We start from the raw sequence: 21,489 nt of genomic DNA, 5'->3' as shown, positions 1-21,489 counted from the left end.
AGAATTTTCATTTTTGGGTGACCTGTTCCTTTAAAACACAATTTACTTGACACAGTTTATTGCAATTCGAAGTATGACTCATATACTAAAACTGTGTCAACAGGTGGCCCTGGCCAGCAGCGGTGGTGGTGGTGCACCTAGTACTATAAGTTTAGTCGGGGTGGGTAGCCCAGAAATCCAGTCATCTGGCCTGTTTGCTTCCGTTTGGGATTTCATGTTTGCGTGTGTGTGTGTGGGGGCCATTGTAGAAAAATGCACAATTCAGCATTTTCCTGAATAGATGGGCTAAGAATGCCATCAAACGAGAGCTGCGCTGTTTCTTTTCTGAAGCCGAGAGGAAACCGTGCGCGCACCTTTTTGTCTGGTTTTGCGTTGTGCGCAGACTTTGCATTCAGCGCTTGTCCTTCACTCAAGACACTTCTTTATAAAGGTCACAATATTAGTACCATCTTATGATAGTCTTGTTATTATCGCCTGTTGTGATAAGAGGCGGGTTTAGTCATGGGGCAGACGCTGATTGGACGCGCTGACCCACTTTTGTCACGCTGCTTCCGTTTTGGCCGTACGCGCCTGCGCAGCGACCCCTCTCTGATATTTTATTTACTCCCGAAAATCCAAGATGGCTCCTGTGAATGTCTCGGTCCCATAGCAAATTGAGGATGCAAGTAGCTACGGAAAAAACAACTTTTCCCCGACCATCGCGTCCCCTGGAGTTCAATTCGCATGGTGCGGAGGAGGCCCTTATATCTGTCTAGGCACCGAGCAGCCGCCGAGGCTTCGCGAAACCGCCTTCAAGTCTCCCATTTGGAGTAGTTTCGCGAAGTAGCTCCTCTCTCTCTCTCTCTGTCGCTGTCTGTCCGGAGCGGAGCGGAGCTTCAAGGCAGGCGGCTCATCCAAATGGCCGAGCCGAGAAAAGTACAATTTGTCACCCTCTCGGCCTTCGCAGCTGGAGCCGCCACGGAGTGCAGGAAACGCCGGCTAGAGGATGACGACGACGAGGCCGACTTCAACTTTGCCGGGGAGGTCGAGGAGGCTACGCCGACCGGGGCAGGAGGTGCCAACAACGGCCGTTTGGGCAAAACCGGGGGCGACGGGGACACGACGGCTGGAGCCAAGAAGAAGATGACGGTGCGGCTGGACCTCTCTCTGTGCGAGCCCAGCGACCACTCCTCCGCCGAGTTTAACTACAACGAACTCGTCCAAAACCTCCAGGTAGGTTAGGAGTCCTACAATAACGTTACCAGGCCGGGTTTTATTGAGCTGGGAAGTGCGTGTGACTTGTCATTGCTTACTAAAGAGAGGGGGAAGTGTACCTGGTGCTTCCCTAGCGTGGTGGAAACTGACCATTCATTGGGTTTCACACAAAAGACAAGCCCCGGTTTGGCCACTCGTTGGGGTCGGACGGTCTGGTGTTTTGCAACTTCAGTGGCGTTCAAACGTATTTTTTTTTTCTCTTTTTTTATGTTTTAGCGAGAGATACCTCTTTCGCACAATACACGATGATAAAGCTTATCTTGCTACCTGTCCTGTGTGTTCCACTTCGACTTGCCCAGCAACAGCCTAGTCACACACAGCCATTACAGCACTTGAAAATGCCACATGCAGTTTGGCCCTCTGGCTGCGGGTGATAGATGGGAGAGCATTGCTGATGGAAGTACCAGGATGTAGCAGGGGAGCAAGGCAAATGTCACTGCTAAGAGATCAGAGCAACGCCTGCATCCATTTGCATTATTGCACGTATAGATTTATTATAATTCAGTTGAAGTTGAGTATTGTTTATTGTGTTGTTTATATGAGTGGACAACTTTGAATATAAAGTTACCATGTATGTTAATTGTTTATTTATTTTTTATCTGTGGCAGCACCATGTTGCACATATTTTGTAGTTTTGTAACATCACCAAGTTAGATTGAAGCGGTGATTTTCAGTTTTGCTGGCAATAATGTGATACTTTATATTGGGACACTTTGAAATCCTCATCTGACTTGTGCAGTACAGGGTCAGCTGCTCAGCGGCACCCCTGGAGCTATTAGGGATTCCTGCTCAAGGACACTTCAACGGGGCAGAAACGTGCCAAAACGGGGGTTGAACCCGGGTCGTCTCTCTCTCTAAGGACTTGGTCACCCTGACATCTGGTCATTCATATTCATCTTCTTACAATATTCATTCCAGGCCAAGAATAATCCTCCAAGTTTGACTTCAGCCCCTGACCCCAAGGACCCCTTCAACGATGATGAGAGGGAGAGACTGCAGCTTGAGGCCCTGGCCAAAAAGTTTGAAAACAAATATGTGAGTTATTTTTTTATTTCGACACTCAATAATGTTGTGGTCTGATCACAACAAAAAAAAAAACACATTTATATTAATGTTCTTGCTTGTTTTAGTAATTTGTGTTGAGTAATGTTGTGAGTAATTTATTTTGTTGTTCTCCCGTGTAGCACATACATCATTAATATGCTGCTTATGTGTATTTGTGGCAATGTTTATGTTTGTTTGTGTTCTTGAGATGACCGACTTTCCCAAAGTGAGGACATTTTGTCAGCCCTCACTTTGATATGTTACGGTTAGGATTGGATTAGAATTATGGCTTGGTTAAGTAAGTAAGTAAAGGTTTTACTGGAAAATGTTAGGGGTTACGGAATGAATTTGAGTCCAAATCTGATGTTGCTGGGATTGTAATGGGGCATTCCTTTATAACTGGGAACTGGTAATCTGACGGTTCAAAGGTCATGATCTGGGACGGTGACATCACCAGAGCTGGTATTTCCCATTCCAAACTCGTAGGAGCCTCAGCAGCCCCGACCTCAAAAGTCCAAGATGGCCGCTCCGCGCAACAACAGTAGTTATAATCGTAATAGATGCTGTTTATTAGCACTTCTGTCTTGTTTGTGTCTCATTAAATCAGATGTACACACATCACTGCCTAACTTCTATCTGTGTGTACATGTTGCTGCAGTGTTTGTATGCGCAAAATGCAGCGAAATGCCTTGTTATCAACTAGTATTGCTAACAATGGCGAGCCTGACTAGCGACTGGATCTGACCGGATCTGACCAAGAGCTGACTCGTTTAAACGGATGTGACGCAATTCAACGGTGAACTTCCCAGCTCCCAGTTTTCTGCAAATGGAACGCTAACAAAACGGATGTGACGTCGTTCAACCCGCTACATCCCAGTTTGTTTGCGATAAAGGAACGGGCTTTAATGCAAATGTGTTAACCTCCTTTTTGTCAAAAAATGTCAGGCTAACACAGGGAAGAAGAAGAGGAAGGACCGAATGCAGGACTTGATAGATATAGGCTTCGGCTATGACGAGACAGACCCTTTTATCGACAACTCGGAAGCCGTGAGTATCTCTCACTCCATCAACACACGTGATTTTCTAGTTGTCTTGTTTTTTTTTGTCCCGGGATGTCAGTTTAATTTTCATGTCACCCTATCCTTTATAAAAAATAACATTTGACATTGTTCTCTTTCGCCCCCAATTTATTTGCCGACCTCATCACATTCCTGAACTGTTTTGTTCTGTGTTGAGGCAGACATTATCAACACATGTTTATTTCCCGGGGTGACGTTTCAGTGCAGTATGTTTAACGGCGCTCCTAAAGATAGACGCGTATCTGTTCTCGTTACCAACCTGGGACCGCAGTCTAAAATCAGCCTCATGTCATGACTCATAAATACATCCATCCTCCTTGTGTCCACAGTGGGATATGTCATTTACTTTTGTCTGTCACTTTTGTCACTGTTTGTTGCTTACTATTCAGAGGACATCAATGTCTGCTTGACAGTAATGGCTGCAATTATTTATTTATTTTTGGTATGGATTCTGTCATTTGATGGTATTTGGGTTTTTTGATTCGCTGTGATAGCTAAGATGCCCTCGCCACTCTCACAAATTGACATTGTCTGTTTGACCCTAGTTGTTCCAGTGTTTCCCCTACCATTCTACAGGTCTGGCGGGCCCGCCAGGCCAATGACACCCCTGCCAGGCCAGATTTATATAAAAAAAAAAAAACGATTATTTTTCCCTGCTCTCCCCAAAATTTCAATAAACCTTTATGGCATATTATTACAATACAACAATAATGGCGTTGACCGTGTTGACAGTGATAGAAGATGCCAAATCATTCAAAACAAGCATTTTGCTTTTAGGAGCATCGTGCCAGCGTGTGGCGCTGTTCCAAAACGTGTCAACGTGCATCGTTGCCTGGGAAACGCACATCTCATAATACAACTGTTCGCATCGCATCCCATAATATGATGATACTTGGGATGCCATTGCGAACATAGATGCGAACAGGTTAGCTAAAAGTCTACCCACCATTGCGATCCCTCCAGGCCTGAACATTTTTCTAGGGGAAACACTGCGATTCTAATATTTTTCCTGTCTTGATATGCTCTATGATGTGAACATTCTTCATCTGTTGCCTTGACACTTTGCTCGACGAAAAAAACAAAAAAAAAGTTTGATTAGTTCTCCAGAATAATGAATAATGTGATTTTGTGCCTGTTGTTTCTATTTTAATAATCTGCTTGTTGGCATGTATCACACATGTTGATAGCAGGAAGTCTCCAGAATATGTTTAAAAATATGCACCTGACATATTAGCCATGTTTGGAATGATTCACTCACTCACTATTCCCTATGTAGTGTTTATCATAATAGTGAACTACTGTATATGGGGGAGCGATCAAACGAGATTCTGACACTACCTCACTCTTCTTCTCCTTTGGTAACCATGACCGCATTGCATTGTGGTATATGGGAGAAAATGTAGGGTACATTCGCTGTTCACTAGAAATTGCAGTGCATTGTGGGTATTTTATAGTGGACTATATAGTGAATCAAAATAACAGTCGAGAACAGGGCTATTGGTTTTGATTAGGTAAGGAGATTTCCTGTTTTCCTGCTTTCTTGTGATGTTTTTCCGATTGTTTTTCTCAGTACGACGAGCTGGTCCCTGCCTCTCTGACCACCAAGCTGGGGGGATTTTACATCAACACCGGCACGCTGCAGTTCAGAGCCACCTCGGACTCCGAGGGAGAGGACGTGGGCAAGGTGAGGGATTCAATTATTACTATCCGGGGGTTTCTAGGGTCAAGAAGAATCCAGGAAATTCATGGGATTTAATTCTTCTCGTAGTCTCCAGGCCTGGAAAAGCCATGGAAATGTATACTTGCTATTGCTAATATCACAAACATGTTACTGTGTCATCAATCTGGGACCCCAGAGTCTATTTCTATTCGAAAAATAGACTCTGGGACGGCCCTACCGTTTTTCCCAGCTTCCTGTGCAGCGCGCCTCTCCTGCCACCGTCACTTCCTTTTCCGTGTCCGTGCTCCACTGTTTACAGTCTAAATAGCAACTTGCGCCGTGACTTTCCAGTAATTTTCCACTGTTGTTGTAAGACGAGTTGACGTCTTCTATGCAGTGTGTTTATGCGTTAACGTTATTAGTGAATAGCCGAAATGGACGCGGAAAAGGAAGTGACGGTGGCTTTTCCGTCACTTCCGCTTTCCTTTTCCACGTCCATTCCGGCTATTCACTAATAACGTTAACGCATAAACATTTGTATTTTTCAAATACAAATAGACTCTGGGTTCCCAGATTGCTGTGTCATAGACTTTGTCATGCACAATTGCTGAAATATGGCTAGCAAAAACAGGTTGGAGCCCTGATGGTTAGGATACACGCACGCACCCAGCAGTATCTCCCCTACTGCTGATGAGGAGTGAAGGACTAGCCTGCCTATAGGAGCTTCCATCCGGCCAGAGCTCTCTGTGCCAGCGCTTCAGTGGAAAGTCCCAGTGACACACGCTATAAATGTTGTCTTTCCTCCACACCGACACGACAGACATATCTCTGAGACGCACACAGCCCGCCATGTGTTTCTCACACGCCGATGACTGTGTGCAACTGTGGACTGTTGTCATCTGCTCGCCGGAGATAACAGAGAGTAGGGCTGTGACGATTCACTTATCTCCCGATTCGATACTATCACGATTCTTGGGTGCCGATTCGATTTATATTGCGATTCTTAAGTATTGCGATTCTACGATTATTGCGATTCGATATTACGATTTATTGCGATTTTTGTTTATTTTTTTCTTTTCTTTTTTCAGTTTGTTTGCTTTTTTACACTAGATTAGAACATGGGAAAAGTTGAATCATACACTAGAGACTGTATATTATATATCATGAGTAGGGCTGGGCGATATAGTTAAAAACAGGGGCGGACTGGGATCATAATTCAGGCCAGGCATTAGATACCAAGCAGGCCAGGGTGATATGGGCCAACGCGCGTGAAATTTGGGCCGTTTGAAGCCAGATTTGGGCCGTTTGAAGTCCAATTTTACAATGAGATGCACCCACTTTAACCCTGAAGTGTAATTATTACTTCAGACTAACTAATAAAGTAATAAAACCACTAGTAAACCAGTAGGCGGCGCCTGGTCTGCTGTTCAGTGAGTGGCCTGACTGCAAGCACCCACATTTTTTTTTTTTTTTTTTTTTTTGGCGATTATCGATTCTGGAATAAAAGATCGATCCAAAAAATCGTGACATTAAAAATCGCGATACTTAGGTGAATCGATTTTTTCCCCCACCCCTAACAGAGAGTTTGTGTTCTCGTTTCAGAAGCTGAACGACAACGGGGAGCAGGCCATCAAGAGGAAGAAGAAGACGGAAGTGAACAACCTGGAGGAGAAGAACCCCAGGAAGAACAGGGTGCCCAAACAAGGGTGAGAGAGACTGGAGAATGACCTTTACATTTTTGCCTTCTGTAGGCGTTACAGGAGTTTATGGGCGCGTTCGGAAATCCAGTCTGAAGCTCTGCACGAAAATGACAGTGCGGCTGTTCAAAGAGGCAGAGCGTGCTCTTTCTGTATGGCTCATTAGTCTTAGAAACACATGCTACTGCTAGCAGTTAGCTAACTGCTACACATACAAACGGCTCACTCTTATCTGCTGCTCTCAGCTCCTCTCCTCCGTTCTCTTCTCTTCCTCTGTTTTTTTTTTTTTTTTTACTATATTAGCAGTTCATCATCTCTTGGAGCTCTGACGCTCCCATCTCCTCAGACGGAGTGCCGAGAGTGCGCTCTGCCACTAGGAGAGTGTAGCGCTCTGAATAGCCCAACGCTGTATTCCAACAGCGCTCCCGATTTACGAACGGTGCGGTTTGTGCCAGAGTGCGCTCTGGGCGCTCGGAGGGCTATTCCCAAACGCCACTCCCGGGATTACATTGAATGTGTGGCTCGCTTCGCTGTTGCGAGGAATTACATTTCCCGTCAGTGTGCCATCACTTTACCCACATCTGCATTTCCCCCCCCCCCCCAGGATTTTCCCACATTTTTCTCCCCAATTGTACTTGGCCAATTCCCCCTCTGCTGTCCCGGTCGTTGCTCCACCCCCTCTGCTGATCTGGGGAGAGTTATAGACACACATGCTTCGTCCGATACATGTGCTTCTTTTCGCTGACAGCGAGGGGTTTCACCGGCAGGACGTAGCGAGTGGGAGCATCACACTACTCCCCCCAGTTCCCCTCCCCCGAACAGGCCTCCCGACGGACCAGAGGAGGCGCTAGTGCCGTGACCAGGACACATACCCTTAATCCAGCTTCCCACACGGGCAATTGTGCCTCTATGGACGCCCGACCAAGCTGGAGGTAACACGGGGGCTCGAACCTGTGACCCTCGTGTCGGTAGTCAGGGAACCTCCCGCACTACCTGCACACCTAGCCCCTTGTGGAACGGTGTCGTCACTGCTTGATATCAGCTCCCATCCACAGTCCCTTATTTGAACGTAACGAGAGGCGCTAAGAAAGGTCCCGAGCAGAATGTCAATACACTCTTCTTACAAGTGTCGCAGAGACATTTCAAAGGCTCTCACCAAAGCAGAGGGGTTCATTGGTTAGGTCCGAGGGGGGTTTGAAAGCTCGATGCTGCTAATGAATAACTTTTTTTATACCAGTCCTGTGCCAGTATTATTTTTTCGTGGCAGCTGCTTCCTCTGCGTTTGTGCCGGTGCACCCAGCCATCACAGTGCTCCACAGCACCCAGAAGCTATAGTACTGTATATAGTCGTATTGCAATAACAAACACAAGGTAGAACCCAGAGACCAGAGGGGCGCTGTGGAGCACCGTGATGGCTGGATGCACCCGCACAAATGCAGAAGAAGCAGCTGCCATCTTGCCAATTTCGAAAAAAAAAAAATCACTGGAACAGGATTGGTATAAAAAGTTATTTATCATCAGAATGACGCTTTCAAACCCCGGGGGACCTGATCAGTGAACCCGTCTGCTTTGGTGACACTTGTAAGACGAGCGTTAACATTTTCTGCCACTTTGGACTTTTCTTAGCGCCTCTCGTTACGTTTAAATTAGCGACTGTGGAAGGGAGCTGCTTATCAAGCACTGAAGACACAGTTCTGAAAGGGGCTACCTGCATGCCCACAAAATGCATGTTTAAAATGTACAAGAAAATGGACTGGATGTTACTGGGAAAATAGATTGTTTTTTCTCCTCTGTTCTTGAACAACGGACCTTTTGGACATAACTATTTGTGGGCCACTGTGGATATCTGATGATGACTCATGTGTCCACTTGGTGCACCACCCCGCGCCACGTTCTAATCCTGGGCTTTTGTGCGTCCGCTCTCATACATGTCTCATGAAGCAGGGATGCTGACTGTGACCATCTATCATGATGTGACGTTGCTCCTGGGCCTTGTGACAGGCAGAGCACCTTCCACAAAGACTTCATTATCCACGCTCAGATAGGCTGATCACTCGAACATGCATTCTCAAAAAAAGAAGTCCAAAAATAGAAGCAGCTATTGCCATAGTACCGTTATGAAACGGATGATGTGTCTGTGTGTCAGATCTTTCAGAGCAAACTGCACGTTAATCCCTTAGAATCCCTACCTCTTCTCACAGTTCTGACTCGTCTTTCTCTGGGCGTGTCGACGCCTCACTCTGCCTGTAGCACTCTGCCTGTAGCGCCCTGCCTGTAGCACTCTGCCTGTAGCACTCTGCCTGTAGCAATCTGCCTGTAGCACTCTGCCTGTAGCACTGCCTGCAATCTGGGAACTATTTGTATTTGAAAAATAGACTCTGGGACAGCCCTACCTTTTTTTCCCAGCTTCCTGTACAGAGCGCCTCTCCTGCCACCGTCACTTCCTTTTCCGCGTCCGTTTCTAATAACGTTAACGCAAAAACACACTGTCTGCATAGAAGAACGTCAACTCGTCTCACAACAACAGTGGAAAATGACTGGAGGTGTAGTTGTTGTGACTAGTAGTATCGCCAAAGTCACCGCGCAAATTGTTATTCAGACTGTAAACAGTGCAACACGGACACGGAAAAGGAAGTGACGTACAGGAAGCTGGGAAAAAAAGGTAGGGCTGTCCCAGAGTCTATTTTTCAAATAAAAATAGACTCTGGGACAGCCCTACCTTTTTTTACCAGCTTCCTGTACGTCACTTCCTTTTCCGTGTCCGTGTTGCACTGTTTACAGTCTGAATAACAGACTGGGAATCCAGGTTCCCAGATCACTCTGCCTGTATCACTCTGCCTGTATCACTCTGCCTGTATCACCCTGTCTGTATAAGTGTCACTTCTTTGCAGCACAGGTTTGATTTCAGCTTCATGTTGCACTATCTCCCTAAGCCCAGTCTACCCACTTTCCCATCCCAAGTTAGTGAAATCAATGTCACAGTGAGAGTGAGTGTTCATGTACTGTCCATCCCCAAAGTCGCTCTGTGGATTTGTTCAGATGTTACCAGAGGGAGTAGAGCACAGTTACACTGTATTTACCTTTCATCCTAAAACCTACTGCCAGGCTCAGATTGCAGGAGTTCTCACCAGGTCATCCCTGATTCAGCCCTCCTGACAATCTGAGGAGAAGTCTGGAGTCTTGGTGGGAACCAACGTTGGGCGCAGAACATCTGCTAATGACTGTAATGACTGAAAATAACCCGTCTGTGTGTTTTTGCCTTGAACAGAGTGACGGCCCTCAGCCTGCACCGGCCGGAGAAGAAGAAGAGGAAGAAGCTGATGAAGGACTCGCTGTGCCTGGCGGCCATGCTCCGCCAATTCACCCGGGAGAAGGAGGAGATGAGGAAGAGGAATCCCAACGCGGTGCTCCCCGGCCTGGCCGGAGGCGCCCCCAACAAGCCCCACTCTCTCACCACCTCTACCAACCACCTGCTGCTGGCCGCGCACAACTCCGCCCACCCGCAGTTGGCGGGTGTCGCCGCCGCCGCCCACAGCGACCTCTCCCTGGCCGACCTGACCTCCGACCCCGCCGTGATGTCGCTGCTGGGCTCGGCCAACGAGAAGGAGCTGCAGGATCTCCTGGGCGACCTGGACTTCAGCTTGCTGGATGCGGCGGCGCCTCAGCACGTCGTCATGGCGACGGCCCGGGAGAACGGCCTCCTGGGAGTCGGCGTTCCGGTGCCTAAAGGGGCGGGAGGAAGCGGCCAGGGGCGGGGCCTGGGCTCCTCCTCCAACCTCTTCTCTCCGCCCCCGCTGCCCAACGGGCTGCCCGCCGCGCTCATCAAACGCATCGAGGACCTGCGCGCGGTGAGTCCGTGGGGCGGGTTGCCATTATCGGCGAGGCCCCCTCCGCCATAGCTTCAACGCACATTAAGTCACATTGATGTTTATTTTGAGTGCTCAGGGGCAGTCTAATGAGAACTGTCTCTTCTCGGCTCCACGCTGAACCTCAGCTGTCTTTGCCTTTCTGGAAGCTTGTTTTCTGTAACTATAACAGCAGGGTCAACACTACCTGAGAAGACGTTTAGCATCTTCTTGTTTTCCCATGTTGGAACAACAGTGTTTTTTTTAGGCTGTGGTAAAAATGGAAAGAAAGGCAAGCAGAAGGTAGAGATGCAGAGGTTAAGAGAAGAAGAGAAGAGTGAGGAGGAGGGAAACAGAGAGAGTGAGAAAGAAATGCTATCTATCTCGCTGCTTCCAAATGTAACAAATGTAGAGAAGTCAGTAGGGGTGGGAATCACCAGATGCCCACGATACGATACTAAAACGATACTTGAGTCACGATACGATAGTATTGCGATATTGCGATATATTGAATATTGCGATATTTCGATATATTGTCTAACTCCTTTTCCTACCTTTTACTTGACCTCACCGGAAGTAAAACATGCAGTGTTTTTTTGTTTTGTTTTGTTTTTTGCCCAAAATGTAGGCTACATTATTAAGCTTCTCTGGACTCAATACGCCACTGCAGGCGCGGACTGCAACATCGGGCTCTTCGGGCAAATGCCCGGTGGCCTGGCATGTCATGGCCTGCAATTATTATTATTTTTTTTAATATCGATACTTGGCGTCCAAATATCGATACAATATCGTCAGGCAAAATATTGCGATACTATGGTGTATCGATTTTTCCCCCACCCCTAGAAGTCACTGTCAGGTTTAGGATTTGGAGTGGGGATAAGGTTGGGCAGGTCGGGGTGAAGCGTCACATTCAGGGTAACGGCCGGGGGGGACACACCAGAAACGTCTCCCGATGCGGTGGCAGTTTCATTTCGGCGTCCTTGTTAACAGTTTTTAGAACGATCACACTGGCCGCGTCCCGTCTTGCGTCCTGCAGCGAGAGTTTGCGCGTCTACTCTTATTTTTGACGTCATTCTGCGAGCGGCCGCGTGCAAACCAGGCATGAAGTCAGCACAGGTTGTGACCAGCGCGGAGCAAAACGGAGCGAGGCGGCGTGGAGCAAAACGGGAGTGGTTCTGGCATGAACGGCCAGGCTCCCGCTCGAAGCTGCGTCAGATGTTTGTGCCGTGTCCCCGCCATACGGGAAAGTAGATGAGGAGGAAGTCCTCGGATACAAGACAACATCACCAATATGAATGTTCATGCTGGATGTATGGAACAGTGGCAGTGTGCTGACTCAACCCGTTTCTTCTCACAGGCCTCGCGTCAGTTTGATCAGGAGGGCAGGAAGAAGTTCTTCACCCTGGACATGAATAACATCCTCCTGGAGTGAGTAGGACAGCGTTTCAATCACCCTCAGCCTAGATCTCACCTCGCCCCCCTTTCTCCCTTCTCTCCTTCGCTCATTTTCACCAGCTCTCTCTCGCTCCCTTGTTTAGATGATGCACCCCCTCTCTCTCGTCCCTCTCGTGGATTGAAAAGCCTTCTCTCTATCGCCCTCTGTCTACGCCCATGACACGCTTCTCATTACCATTCCGTTCCACTCTCCCTTCAATCCTACCTCAATTCACCCTGTGTGCCTCTTTGTCTCGCCCCCTCTCATCTCTCTCTCTCTCTCCCTCTCATCTCTTCTCTATCTCTCTCTCTCTCGCTCCTCCTCTCCTCCTCCTCAGTATTGAGCTGCAGGCACAGGAGCAGCCCCTGGAGGTGCGTTCGGGCATCTACTCCCACATGGAGGCGTTTGTGCCGTGCAACAAGGAGGCCCTGCTTAAACGCCTCAAGAAGCTCAGCCTCAACATCCAGGTGAGTCACTGCTCATCTGAAACCCCTCCCCCTGGTGGCTTCACCTGGAGAAAGCCTTTCCCACGGCACTGTAGTCACTGAAAGCCAAAATGAGCTGTCTAGGACTGAGTCTTTCTATACCAGAGGTGGCCACATTCTTTCCTATGAAGGGCCAAAAATGGATCTGGATGGAGGGCCCTGGGCCAAAAATAAATGTTGAGGTTATGTGAAATTACATTAGATTAAAATGTATTATTATTTTATAGACAATTTACTTTCTAAATAAAAACACTACTCATTTATCTGCTTAACAGTAATTTCATTAATTTGCAGAGTTTATTGTCAAAAAACGAAACGTCTATATGATGCTTCTTTTTGGGAGTATAAACCTATTTAACCCATTGATACCTGATGCAGCATTTGTGTGTGTATCCCTTTAAGACCACGAACCCGCGTATGACGTGGTTCGCGGTCTTAAAGGGATACACACACAAATGCTGCATCAGGTATCAATGGGTTAAAAGGGAATGACACCTTTGTGACAGAAAGTACATGCAACTCGAGGTGTGTAGACACCCACATTTTTTTTGGGGGGGGGGGGTCAAATCCGTGCTGGGCCCAAACAAACGGGCCCCCAAATTGCTATCAGAGACGGAGAAAGTGATTTCTTATGAATTGCGTCTGTTCTCAGTTGAACGCTATCTCATTAATAAAAGGAAGTAAAAGTAGTGCAATGAAGACGGCTGCTAAGAACAGGCTTCCAAATGTCTTTTGTCACGGACCATTAGAGTGGCTTTGTCGGCTAAATACATCAACATACTCTCCCCCCCACTTCTCCTCTCTCCTCGTCTTGTCTTTCTCTCTTTCTGCTGCTCTTCCTCCATCTTTTCCCTGACTCCCTCTCTCACTGTTTATTCCATCCCCTCCCTCCTTCTCTCCTATCACTTCCTTCTCTGTATCCCTCTTTGTCTCTCTGCCCCCCCTCTGCACCTCTCCCTCTCTCTCTCTGTCAGGATGACCGACTGCGGACGCCCCTGTTGAAGCTGAAGTTGGCGGTGTGCAGCTCCATGCCAGAACAGATAGCCAGATATAACATGGACTGCATGGCCAAGGTTGCCAAGTAAGAAAAATCCATTCTTTCTTTCTGTCTTTCAAAAGACAGGCAATGAAGACAACAATAATTGACCTTGCCTACGTCGTCCTTATTTCTGTGCTACTGTAATGTTAAGGACAGATAGGTTGGCTGCTGACGTATTTTTTAAGATGACACGAATTATTATTATTATCCTGTTTTGTGTACTCCTGTAGCACTTGGAGATTTATTGCAAAACAAAAGTGCAATACAAATAAAATTGTATTATTGTTGTTGTTCTTATGATGATTATTAGCGAGAAAAAAAGGAGGAAGTTGGTGATCTGACACTAGGCTAACTCCTCTTGATGTAGCTATACGTTAAGCGTTTTTCTAACATTAGCTAATTTGAGACTCATTATATATACACTATAATGTGTCCGTGAATTGAAGAATGTGATACCAAATTAATTATTATATTATTATTAATATGACTTAGTGATGTTATAATTGCTCAACTGCCAGTTGAGCACGCGAGCAAATTCCGACTACAACATTTTACCATCATTCACCCTCTCTTCTGCATCTAACTCGTCAAATCAGCTTTTTATGAATCTATATGATTCAACTGTTGAATAGCAACACCCACCATAAAAAATGACTTTGCATGATTAGATGTAATCTTTCATCTTTAATCTTTGTTCAGTAGTTATGTCTTTGATGCACATGCATTTATACATTTGTGTGTCCCCTGCAGGCAGCAGTTGGGGGAAGGCGAGAAGAACGGTTCAGAGGAGGAGGATGAGGAGAAGCCGGGGAAAAGGGTGATGGGCCCGCGGAAGAAGTTTATCTGGGACGAGAAGCTCAGGTAATAACCGTGGGCCAAGGGCAGTGTGTGTGTAGATCCTGGGCAAGGTGTGTGTGTGGATCCTGGGCACGGTGTGTGTGTAGATTGTGGATTTCAGGGGGGTGGAGACAGGCTTTTTAAAATGAATGGATATTCCTTTAAAGTACAACTACTTTGTAGAACATTAGTAGCAGTTTTAAAATGGAGGATTTCATCAGTATTTCTTATGAGTAAGAATTGAGGCATTATTGTGTCTATTTTTGACCACCCTACCCCAAAACATGCCAATTTTGATTTCACGGAACTTAATTCTTACAATTAAAGAAAGCGTAGCTCTCTAATTGTTATAAAGCGCAAAGTCTAAGGCAGTGGTACTCATCCTTGCCCTACTCAGGAGCCACACTGACAAAAAAAAGCTTTGAAAGAGCCACAATCCCCCCAAAAAGTGAATTTCCTCCCTTTATTTTTATTAGATTTTTATTTATTTATTTTAAGTAGGACCTAAAAGAGCCACAACTACCTATAAAGGAGCCTCGGGTTGAGTATCACTGGTCTCGGGTATTATTATCATGGCTACTCTACAACCCAGCCTACAAGTAGCATCCTACGCCAGCTCCCAATTGTAACATTACTACATTCATCTCAGGACGTAGCAACCAACTGTTACAAACGATCCCGAGCCCCTAACGAGCCCCCAATTCTTACAAAAGGGCAAGCATAACGGTATGATTATCGATTATTCGGATTAGGAAGTTATTAAGTTCTACCTAGCTACTCAGGCTTACTAAGTTAGTGTGGAAACCCTGAGTAGAACATAACTGCATAAGTGTAATAAAAAAAAATCTTGCCTGGCATCTGATGGTTCACTCAGGAGCCTTACTGCTTTCTAGTCAACAACAACTTTCACAAACGGCTCCCATTCATCCACGTCATTATCTTCTTCACTGCCCTGGAGAATGACACAAATCTTCTCGGCCATGATGTTCTCTGCGCCGACCTGTTGGTTTCAGCTTGAATGAATGCTGGGTGATCTGTGCTAAATGTGACATTGTGTTTTGTGTAGGAACCTGCTGTGCAGCCTGGTGCGCGTGAAGCTCAGCTGCTATGAGCTGGAGAACCAGTGCTCTCTGTCTGTGGAGGACTACCTCAAGGCCTTCATGGAGAACGAGGTCAAACCACTATGGCCCAAGGGCTGGATGCAGGCCAGGTCTGTGTGTGTGTGTGTGTGTGTGTGTGTGTGTGTGTGTGTGTGTGTGTGTGTGTGTGTGTGTGTGTGTGTGTGTGTGTGTGTGTGTGTGTGTGTGTGTGTGTGTGTGTGTGTGTGTGTGTGTGTGTGTGTGTGTGTGTGTGTGTGTTATGGTGCGTATCTCCTTATGAGGACCACATTGCTTCGTAGTGATGGAAAATGATAGCCTGGTAAAAACCCGTCCTGATAACATGACCTGACATTCTGGTTGGCTCTACGTTATCAGTCTGGACCTCCAGCCGCTCACTGAGTTCCACCCGGTTGTCCAGTGATCGCAGAACCTGGCAGATCTATAAAAGTATATATTTGGACCGTGTCCGCAGAACCATTGACACTTTTTTCACGACGTCTGTATCGTTTTCTGCTTTTTAGAGCTCAATTGGGCCTAAGAGAAACACGACCAAGCCCTAACGCTACGTTCACACAGGGCACCTACGCCTTGCCTTGCCTCAACCCACGCCTACGCCTACGCCTACAGACCTTGAGCTTGAACCTATCACACGCTTTTGCGATCACACCGCACGCCTATTCCGCGCTGAACCTGAGCCGAGTCACAAGCGCCTCTCCTCTCTCCCGAGTGTTTTTTTTTGTCACGTGTGGTCCCGAATTATCATGGGTAGGTCAAATAAATCGGATATATTTAATGTGCTATTGATGCTGGATATGTATAACCAGGTCTCCTTCTTGGGTCACTGTTGTCATAGAGAACTGGATGCTGTTGTACTAAGTGGATTCACTTTTCATTGTCCATCTTGCTTCTTCGGTCGCTATTCTCTCTCCTGAAGATTTGTCTCTCTGCTCAACACTGTTGTAGTAACACCATTTTATTTTGAAATTCAGTTGACTTTGCCATTTCCCACGGATATTGTCGCGTTTTTCCTTCATGGCTTGACAGAAAAAGTCTGCCTTCACGCGCCTAGTCGGCTTGAAAATAGAACTCACTCGCTCAGACGAGGCGTGGGTACACGCAAGGTTCACGTTGAGGCGCCCTGTGTACACAGCCTCATTGACTAAAAAGGACACCCATTGAGAGCCGCAGAAACGAGTCCGGAAATCATCGATGCTAACAGTCCTGGTTCTTCACTGTTTTCGCCTGTGGGAGTTTTGAATGGGTTTTTGGCGCGATGCTTCTAATAATCTCTCTGGGCAACGCTGGCTTAATCAAACGCGAACCAGTGTTTAGTAATATCATCTTCACACACGAGGACCACTTTTACGAGTTTTGAAGATTTTACGTGCCGTTAAAAGGGCGGCTAGCTAGCAAACGGCTAAATGAGACTACGCTTTTGAGTCGATGGGGATATATACGTTAATAACGTCACCACTTCAAAGGACCCCTCACCTGGTTCAGCCCTGTTCAGCCCAGGGTAATCAGTGCACACATCAACAACAGTCCAGGTTGAGTGCTGACGTGACGTGGAAGCCTATGCGACAGTGTGTAGTTCTGGATTAGCTTAGCTCGAGCTTTTTACTTCTAGGGCTCGCATTTACGCTACAAAACTCATGAAAGTGGTCCTCATGTGTGAAGATTATCCGACGGAACTCTGGTTCGCGTTTGATCCCATAGACAGAAACCGTGAAGAACCAGGAAGTCCGGGACTTCCGCGTTCTCACTACAAAAATGTCATCCCTGCGGCTCTCTATTTAAAAGCGTGGGTAAAGGCAAGGCGTAGGCAAGGCTTGGGTGCTGTGTGTGAACGTAGCCTAAATCAGTGGTTCTCAACCTTTTTACACCAAGTACCACCTCAGAAATGACCGCCATTATGAAAGTATGAGAGGGAGGGAACCCTGCGTACCACCAATGGTACCCGTACCACCTGTTGAGAACCAACACCCTAAAGGGTAACGGCTTGGGGAAATATCCAACTTTAGCTTGGATTTTTCTGCAAAGAAAGAATTTCTGAACCTGAGTTGTGGGGCAAATAAAAGAGAAATTCTGACCTGCCAGCTGGATCTGTTGTTTCATGATGTCTTCTCGTTGTGTGTTTCCTCTTGTCAGGATTCTGTTCAAGGAGAGTCGAATCGTTCACAGTCACCTCACTGGAAACCTGTGAGTATTTCCTGCTGCTCCACTCCACTCAGTCACTTCTGTATGAACCACTCGGTCACTTCTGTATGAACCACTCAGTCACTTCTGTATGAACCACTCAGTCACTTCTGTATGAACCACTCAGTCACTTCTGTATGAACCACTCAGTCACTTCTGAATGAACCACTCAGTCACTTCTGTATGAACCACTCAGTCACTTCTGTATGAACCACTCAGTCACTTCTGTATGAACCACTCAGTCACTTCTGTATGAACCACTCAGTCACTTCTGTATGAACCACTCAGTCACTTCTGTACCACTGTGCTTGAATGTGATGTCTAAATGGAAAATGCTGCTATTTGCCCCCCTGCAGAGTCAAGAGGAGAGTGGTGCCTGGTCCCAAGGCCAAAGCCAAGGTGAGTGACTGCTCTCCGCTCCTCACGATATGAAACAGCTTGTGAAATTGGCCAGCTATATTACCTTAACCCATTGATACCTGATGCAGCATTTGTGTGTGTATCCCTTTAAGACCGCCAACCGCGTCACGCGGTTCACGGTCTTAAAGGGATACACACACAAATGATGTATATACACGCAAATGCTGCATCAGGTATCAATGGGTTAAAGAAAAAGAAGCCGAGATGCAATCTTTCACATTACCGTTGTCTCTTAAAACCTTTGATTTTGACCCATTTGCCGAGCAGCATCACTGCCTGCAGCAATAGAACAAGCACATTGCCTCAGAACGTTGCCTTTAATGTGTTTGGTCGTTATCATACTTGCCCTATTTTGAAGATGGAGTGGTTATTTGCCATTCATTTGTCTGACTTGGACAACATTTAAATTGAACTATTCCATCATTTTAACGTCTCAGCAACGCTCTTAAAACCTACTTCATGAGTTCTCGGCTGGGTGGCTGTCATAATGTGCTGTCTGAATGAAAGTGTTGGATCAGCACTCAAGCCACAGATGCTAAACCACGTGTGTGTCCTGGTTCTCTAGGAGGGCCCGTGGATGCACAGAGCCCCTCTCGCCATGACCCCCGTCAGCCAGCCCGGCAGCCGCTCGGAGCCCATCTGTCTGTCGGACTCTCTGGACGAGGACCTGACCGCGCCCTCCCTGGACTCCATCTCCCACGCTCTGGCCCTGCTCCACAGCGCCACCAAGGGCCTGGGCCCCTCGGACAGCCCGCTGTCCCCCCCGCCCCTTCACATCCCCACCTCCTCCCCGCCCTCCGTCACGCCCCACTACCCCTCGGCCTCCCAGCTCTCCGCGGCGCAGCAGCAACATTCCCAACAGTCCAAGATGGAGATGCCGCCGCTGGCCGTGCCTGCCGGTGGCCTGCCGCCGCTTTGTTCCTCCTCCACCTCCTCCTCTTCCTCCTCCTCGTCTCCCTCCGCCTCCGCCATGGTGGCTCGCCTGCAGGCGGGCGCCTCGTCGCTGGCCTCCAGGGCGGCAGACCCAGGCCCCTACGGCTCCATCAAAGGGTCCGGCGCCCCCGCTGGCCAAAACCATAATCAGAGACACGTGGCCATGGTGACGCCCGCTCACAGGCAGGGCTTGCTGATGGGCGGGAGTGGCAAGCTCCACCCGCAGCCCTCCCCCTCGCCTCCCAAGCAGCGGCCCCCTCCCACCGCCTCCCCTCTCCTGCCCCCGCACCAGAAGGGCTTGGTTGGCATGCCGGGAGCCATGGCGGCCCCTCAGGGACCGGCCAAGAGCGGCGCCAAAGCCGCCGCTGGCGGCGGCGGCAGCAGCAGCAACGGCGGCGGCATCCCCCCGTCCTCCTCCCCCTCCTCGCTGTCCCGCTCCAGCTCCCACCCCGGCCTACAGACCTTCTGCCCCGTCTCGTCCTCGTCCCTCACCTCCCACTCCTCCCAGGGCAAATCCCACCACCACCACCAGGCCAACTTCATCACGCCCATGCAGGCCACCCTCACCAAGTCATCCCACAGCAGCAACTCCTCTCCCATCATCAAGCTCACCCCGCGGCCCCCCGCCCCCACCCCGCCCGCCTCCTCCTCCCCCTCCCCGTCCTCCTCGCCGTCGCACGCGCTCTCCCACGCCCACCTGCTCGCCGGCCAGCAGCTCCAGTACGCCGCCAAAACCTCCGGCTTCCGGCCCCCCTTCAGCGTGGCGGGCGGGGGGCAGGCGAAGCAGGGCCAGGGTGTGGGCAGCTTGGCCGCGGCTCAGAAAGCTCAGGCCGTCAGCAGCAGCAGTAGCATCAACAGCAACAACATGGGAGTCATGTCGTCCGGCTCCGGACGCCCGGACGCTAGCCCTTCCCCTTCGTCCTCCTCGTCGGTCTCGGCCAATCACGGGCCGAGGCAGAGGGTCGTGGGCGGCGGCCAGGGCTCCAAGGCGGGAAACGGCCGGGCAGCTTCAGGAACTCTGGTCACTCCCTCCCTGACGTCACATCTCTCACAGGTCAGTTTCTGTGCCACAGATGAAACGCTGTTTTTTATGTTTAGTTTCAGTTTTGGATATTATAGCATCATCTTTGCAGTAGGGGACGCATGATGATATCGACACGTCATTTGTATCGGCCGATAACTTGCTTTGAAATAAAATATCTGTATCGGCCCGTAACAAACATTTTCTGCCGATATAACAGGCCGATAAAATGACGCTTTAATTTTTAATTTTACTTTTTTGCTTTAATTGTGCATAAATGCTCATTGCTTGGCTAAATGTCTCAGGGAGAGCATCACCAAAGACTGTCCAAGTAGGAGGAATCTTACAGTTTGGTTTGAAAGAAAATGTTACATCAAATAAAAATGGCATTTTCAAAGCCGACAGTCGGCCATGTCTGTGCGTCTGTCGCTCTAGGTGTGTGCCGCACCGTTGGCTCTAGTCTGCTTTGATGGCAGCTTTTCTTACATAACCAAACCTAACAAGTAGTTTTGTATTTTAGCCCAGTGTGAATGTGTGCATTTGAAAAGCCTTGTGTTTATGTCTCTACCCCTGCATCAGTGGGTCATCACGGCAGGCATAATAATGTGTTCAATTCCACTACAGGAGAGACTTGATGTTCTATGAAATTAGGTGGGGAAAAAATGCACGCATATATATCGGTAAGCTATCTTAAATCGACGATCGGCCAAAGGAGTTGGAAAATGTTGGCGTATGGGCTATCCGGGGGGGGGGGGGGGGGGGGGATCTAATATCGCGCACCCCTACTTTAGTTTACACTATGGTACAATCCTGAGTAAATGTGGAAAAACACCCTCTGACTTGGTGTCCTTCCCACCGTCTCTCCCCACATCCCTCTCTCTCCTCCCCCAGGTATCGACAGCAGCAGGCGCCGCCCTCCTGGGCAGCTCTGCTCTGCCGCTGGCTTTGGGATGCTGGGAGGCCTGGTTCCCGTCTCGCTGCCCTTCCAGTTCCCCTCGTTGCTCAACTTCAGCCCCTCCGGACTGCCGGGGGCGGCCGGCATGGGCTCCACCCCCAGCGCCAACTCAGGATACTCCCTAGCACAGAGCGACTTGATGGGTGAGTGGAGAAACAGCTCTAAGAGAGGAGAGTGTCATTTGTGGTTTTAGGTTTTTGGTGTTTTTCAGCGTCAAAAGGTTTGTTTCAAGAGACCTTTCTGTTTCTGCACTAACAAAAACAGCCCCTTCCACAGATTGAGGTTATGGTTGAGTCCGGTCCCTACAATGAAAAGTGAATCAAAAATACTTGAGATTATAATCTTAAGAACGGCCCCCGCAAGATGTTATTTTTATTTTATTTTTTTGCCTGCAAAATAGGTTTCATGTTGCAAGTAAGTCGAAAAAACGTTGCAAAATCCTCAGAGAAATAGTTTGCAATGGCGTGAAGGATTGTTAGCGTGTCGGTC

The 21,489-nt window shown here is 48.1% G+C and overlaps 1 protein-coding gene across 1 annotated transcript; it reads left to right on the top strand.

Annotated features, from left to right (window-relative positions):
• Positions 1 to 758: 758 nt before the first annotated feature.
• Positions 759 to 21,281, top strand: LOC310793971 (ubinuclein-2-like; the record flags this gene model as incomplete). Its single annotated transcript, XM_083655852.1, is given in 17 exon segments — positions 759 to 1,212; positions 2,173 to 2,289; positions 3,244 to 3,345; positions 4,948 to 5,061; positions 6,640 to 6,743; positions 10,003 to 10,582; positions 11,937 to 12,007; positions 12,352 to 12,481; positions 13,474 to 13,580; positions 14,289 to 14,399; positions 15,442 to 15,585; positions 17,624 to 17,674; positions 18,028 to 18,070; positions 18,657 to 20,088; positions 20,950 to 20,982; positions 20,985 to 21,143; positions 21,277 to 21,281. Coding segments are annotated over 17 exon segments (3,618 nt in total). The 5' UTR covers positions 759 to 897.
• Between the last annotated feature and the right edge of the window lie 208 nt (positions 21,282 to 21,489).

Source organism: Poromitra crassiceps (genome assembly GCF_964638095.1).
Source record: "Poromitra crassiceps genome assembly, chromosome: 19".
Classification (NCBI taxonomy): domain Eukaryota; kingdom Metazoa; phylum Chordata; class Actinopteri; order Beryciformes; family Melamphaidae; genus Poromitra; species Poromitra crassiceps.
The sequence above is the reverse complement of the archived record's forward strand: the minus strand, read 5'-3'. Positions and strand labels throughout refer to the sequence as shown.